The sequence below is a fragment of the Mixophyes fleayi genome, chromosome 3 (assembly GCF_038048845.1).
Source record: "Mixophyes fleayi isolate aMixFle1 chromosome 3, aMixFle1.hap1, whole genome shotgun sequence".
Classification (NCBI taxonomy): Eukaryota; Metazoa; Chordata; class Amphibia; order Anura; family Limnodynastidae; genus Mixophyes; species Mixophyes fleayi.
This window is the reverse complement of record NC_134404.1, coordinates 240,658,730-240,664,108: the sequence shown is the minus strand read 5'-3', so window position 1 is coordinate 240,664,108 and position 5,379 is coordinate 240,658,730. Positions and strand designations below refer to the sequence as shown.

Genomic DNA, 5,379 nt, shown 5'->3' with positions numbered 1-5,379 from the left:
TTTCTGTTTTTAGGATTTCAAGTCGCCGTATAGTGCGCAAAATGCATGGACAATGGCTACATTAAAAAGACATGAATAACGAATCTATCAAAATGTAAGTGGTGTAAATAAATCTTGCCTTTTCAGCAAAATGCACAGCATACTCTTCCATAAACGATACACACAAGAGTGTATACAACCTGCACACAGAGGAAGGGTTTCTGTCTGGATTAGAACTCAGGAATGACTGTTTGCAAATGGGGACAGCTAACCACTACCCCAACCTGAGACATGAAAATACACAGACAACACCAACAATACAGCATGCGTGCTACACAGGCAACTCACACTCAATACTACTCTTCATTATTCACACAAATTACAGACAAAATACCAATCTCACAGGTAGCTCACTGCTTAGCACTTTGGACGCAGAGCACAGCAGACATGAGTTCAAATACTGAGCATACCCATAACTAATGTGTGGACTGGAATCATTATCCTAACAAGAAATGTGACACAATGCTTTCTTTTTTTATTTTTGATTTGTTATACACGCGCAACCATATTGTAAAATATGCCCTCTGATTTATACTGTATTGAAAGTAAATCTTTATTTGGGGTAAAATCCGAGAAGCCTCACGGCCTATACTTCACATGCACAGTATTAGGTGCATGCACACATTGAGTATTCTGAATGGACTAAGAGGGGGGGGGGGTGTTGTGGGTGACAGCTTCCTTGCAAATGCAACATTGTCAGCAAATAGACTTTCATCTGGATCCATGGCGTACACGTTATGTCATGTACTCAGCTTTATCCAAACAGGCCGCTCTCAACACTCCAGTACCATGGGCCTTCGCCTTGCTTGCACTTCTGCCTTACACCACTGACGCCACTTCTGGGAACACTTTCGAGGCTCTCTTCAATGTGTCACTGGCTTTGCTCTGTTACTTGAATGTAACCTTGGACTATCACTACAATGCCATATGTATTTGGGGGAATTGGTAACTAGCTAGAGCGTTTCTCATTTTTGGATTTTATCTTGCACACAGGGCCTACAGATGCAATACCTCTTATAGGGGTGGCTTGTTCGTGGAGGGCACATGTTTAATTTCAATTACATGCCAAGAGCAAATCACAATCTTTTCTGCTAGCTAAATCATGATGGACTTCAAAACAATCCATCTTATTTAAATGTTAATCTTTTTGGATTCTTATATACAATTTCTTTTGTCCTTACACCCACATGTAGGAGGATTAGATGAATAAAGACACACACACCAAGGATGCTTTTTCAAAAATGTATAAAAATTGGATATCATAACAAAACAAAACATATTTACAGGAATGAGTCAAACTATTTACATATAAACTTAAGAGAAAAAAAAAACCTAATCATACAAGCTCTCCCAATACACCATTTTCTGCTCCTGCAGCACTTTGTCCTGCTCCTTTTGGAGCCGCTTTATTTTTGCAAAAGATGCAACAATTTCTGTCCGCATCTCTGACAGGGTTGGTGGGGGGGGGGGGAGGCCAATGGTCAGCTTCCTCCATGTGTGCTGCAAAGAAGCAGAAAAGAAACATAACATACGTGTATACCTATTTGATCAAACAGACAGGATTTACTAGAGATGTGTAGTGTTAAACTACTTTAAAATGTTACGCTTCTGGCAACCAAACCATTTGGACGCACATTAGATGTTGATAATGCATTTGGATCAATGTACTACATTCAGGTGAGCCACAGGGAGAGGGACATAGACAGGGTTGTCTTATCCAGCATTATAGGGCCCAGGGCAAAGCACTACCATGGCCAACTACCTACACAATCACTCACAGGAATTAAAAAGAATTGGGTTGATGTTTAAAATCAAGTCATTAATATACTGACAAGTTGACCAGGCTAGTGGACACATTTTTTACGGCCCTGGCCTGCGTGCCCATGTGTTAATATGGCTCTGGCTGTGGTTTGAGTGTTTAATGTATATCAAAATTATAGCCAGATATTATGTGTTAAACCGGTGGCATTTATGTCACCATTTAATCAACATCATGGCGTCACAGTATAATGGACATCTCAATCTTATCAAATTAGGTCCCTCACTTTTGGCAAATACTTACTATCATCAAAGGCCACTGCCTCTTGGCTGCCCGATGCTGCCTCCTCCAAATGTTGCTCCTCCGGGTCAGCCTCCTCCTGCACTCCAACCGGCTGGGCCACTTCCTCCTCCTCCACCGCTGCCACTGCCACTGGCACCGGCTGGTCCACCTCCTCCGAGGACAGTGCCACTGCCACCGCCACTGGGTCCTCCTCCGAGGACAGTGCCACTGCCACCGCCACTGGGTCCTCCTCCTCCTCCTCCTCCGAGGACAGTGCCACAGCCACCGCCACAGCCACCGCCACTGGCTCCTCCTCCGACTCCTCCGAGGACAGTGCCACAGCCACCGCCACTGGCTCCTCCTCCGACTCCTCCTCCTCCTCCGCTGCCTGCGCCTCCATCACTGCCCGGCGGCGTTGGCGGCGTTCCCAGCGTGCCCGGTCTGTTTGAAACAAGGAAATATAAACAAAAGGACATGTTAACACAATCACCATTTGAAAAAACAGATAGTATTATGACATTCAGGTGATCATACATATTTCATCATCTTTACATTGTCAGCAGCCAGAAATATTAGCTACTAACAATGCAAGGAGCTAAACATGATGACCACAAAGCATTTCACATGACTTGTCGGCCCGATACAATGGGGCAGGGACTGATGTGAATGGAATCTCTGTACATTGCTGCGGATTTAGTGGCCCTATATAAATAAATGATTATGATGATGACCTTGCTCAATTTTTGGTATTTTACATAGAGTTGTGGAATATCGCAGTGGCCTAGTGGTCAGCACTTTGCTCTCACAGCACTGGGGTCAGGAATTCAACTCCCTGATTATTGTTTCATATGTGTGGAGTTTGGAGGCTTGCTCCATATTTGCATGTGTTGTCTACCACACTCCCTAAACATACTACTGGGCGCCTAATTAGGTTTTGAACAAATTTGGCCCTAGTATGTTTTTTCATGTTGGTGAATTTAAGTCAGCAAACTCCCATGGCCCTGGTAATGATATCAATTAGTTCTCTCTTTACATGATCACAGAATTAGTGGATGGAGCTCCAAATCTTAGAATGTTGAGTATATTTTGGAAATCACCCTTTGTTGGGACTACCTCACAGTCTACAATAGTCAAAATAGGCAGTTAAGTAATGATTGATTAGCTATATCTAGTACACTCTGTAATCTGTTTGCATCTTATGGGAGTTTTTAAAAATTAGTCTATACACTAAGGTGTTTGGAATTTGAAACCTGGCTTTTACATCTTTGCCAAATAATGACAACACATCTGCCCCTACAATACTTTTTTAAGGTTACAGCAGCAAGCTACAGCACACGAGTCAAGAGTTACAATGGCTGATTCTAAAACCCACCCTTAATGGTCAGATTTTTCACAATTAAACATTTAGGTCATTAAATTGCCAGCAGACAAAAGTAGGAGACAGGAGGCAAAGCATTTTGGGTGTACTGGAAGGGGCATGTCCTTTAGAGTGTGCTTGCACATTGTTATGTAGGCCATGGCAGGTGATTTTGGTGAATTTATTTACAAACATATAGCAAATATATATGTACACATGTGATGGTTTTTGCGATTAATACAGAACTCACTTCTTACTATCTCCTGCCGGAGGTCAGCAAGGAGCCTGGGCTGACGGCGCCGGAGATCGCTCCAGCGCCTCTGGAGCTGGACGACGCTCCTGTGTATCCCATACCGCAGGCGTAAATGTCTGCGGACCCTTTGATATGCCCGCAGTTTGCCCTCATTGGACACATATCGCCCAGAGGGCACATTGTCCATGGCCTCTGTGAGGACACGGAGCTCACGCCTCGCGAAAATACTAGCCCTCATTTTTCCTCACAGAAACCAACTCAGCAGTATTCTGAGCTCCGATTGGTTCTCAGAGCACATATGGCCGTAACTCACGTCACATGCGGATCTTTCACACACCTGTGTTTCTCCCACCAAGAACATGGCGGCCCCCTATGATGAGACGAGTACTCTGTGCATTGCAATTAGGAGGAAGAGTGTACACCTGGTTTATTAATTAATCCAAACCTCCATTTAAACCCACCTGTGCTTTGCCTTACTGCCTGTTCAGTAGCTGATTTGACTGAACAGGACACATTGAACTGTGAAAACATTTACAGACTTTGCCTAATAAGCAAACAACAAACATTAACAACAAAAGTAAGGAAATTATTGTAATATATACAATGTGCTTGTCTCTTCTAATGTAGTTTTTTATTTTTTAAATCAATTTGTGTGTCCTAGTTGACATAAACCTGCTATAAAAAGGGGCCTTGGCATCACATTTTAACATGGCACTAATGGTATATTAGCCTACAATAAGATAATCATTTTTATCTGATCAATCTTGCACTCAATAATATTTAGATGTTAGCATTGTTGATAACATCACATTAACTTGCATTTTAATCAACGTAATTATTTGTTTTGCAGGCAACCCCCAACATTACACACTGTTGTAATCTAATTTTTAATTAGTTTTTGTGCAAATATATAAAAGGAAGTATAAATAGGTCAGATATATTGTATTCTATACCAATCGTTTGTACCTGCTCATTTAACCATCTGTGTATGCACAAAAATGTGTGTCCTAGCTGTAATGAGAGTGTGACCAGAAGTGGCCTAGCCCTCACATTTAACTGTAAAAGAATGCATTAGTAGCTTACACAATGCTAAGTACTGTTAAATTATCCATATCCCACACACTAATAACTGACTTATTGCATTGAGGGACACATGCATCCAAATGTTTAAATGTATTGGGACGCTTACTTAACAAATAGCATTTGTAGTGCACAAATTTAAGTGTGTTGCTGGCTGATTTTATTTACCAAAGTAATATTGGAACCACGATATAGGGCTTGCTACTCCAAAAAACGTAATGTGATATCATGAATTTATGTATGTGGCTAAACGTGTTAACCAAGGTTAGGCTTTTAAAAATGGAAACTGGTAGTAGTAGCTGAATGTTGAACTAGAATTTGTACACCATTAATGTTAAAATACAGTGGACAAAGTAAATGTTGGATCAATATAGAAGCAACAATGTTGATTTGAATAAGGTCCATGTGTTTTATACCTAGGTAGTACTTTCCCAAATTAAAACTTTTAAGGGGGTGGATGGGCATAAAATCTGTATTGCCACCTGATTGTTTTCATTTCCAAAATCTAATTTTATTTTCTTTCCAATAGGAATATGTGTGACCCAGGCCCCAGTGGGGAGCAGCCACCCGGGCGCCCAGCTATGCGTAAGAAAATTTTTTCGAATGAGG

General features: G+C 41.6%; 1 protein-coding gene across 1 annotated transcript; it reads right to left on the bottom strand.

Annotated features, from left to right (window-relative positions):
- Window positions 1-1,375: 1,375 nt before the first annotated feature.
- On the bottom strand, window positions 1,376-2,599 carry LOC142142527 (uncharacterized). The gene is made up of 2 exons (XM_075200410.1): window positions 2,102-2,599; window positions 1,376-1,539 (listed from the first exon to the last, which is right to left on the bottom strand). Exons 1-2 carry the CDS (start codon window positions 2,571-2,573, stop codon window positions 1,376-1,378), a joined length of 636 nt encoding a protein of 211 aa, XP_075056511.1. The 5' UTR covers window positions 2,574-2,599.
- Window positions 2,600-5,379: the final 2,780 nt, after the last annotated feature.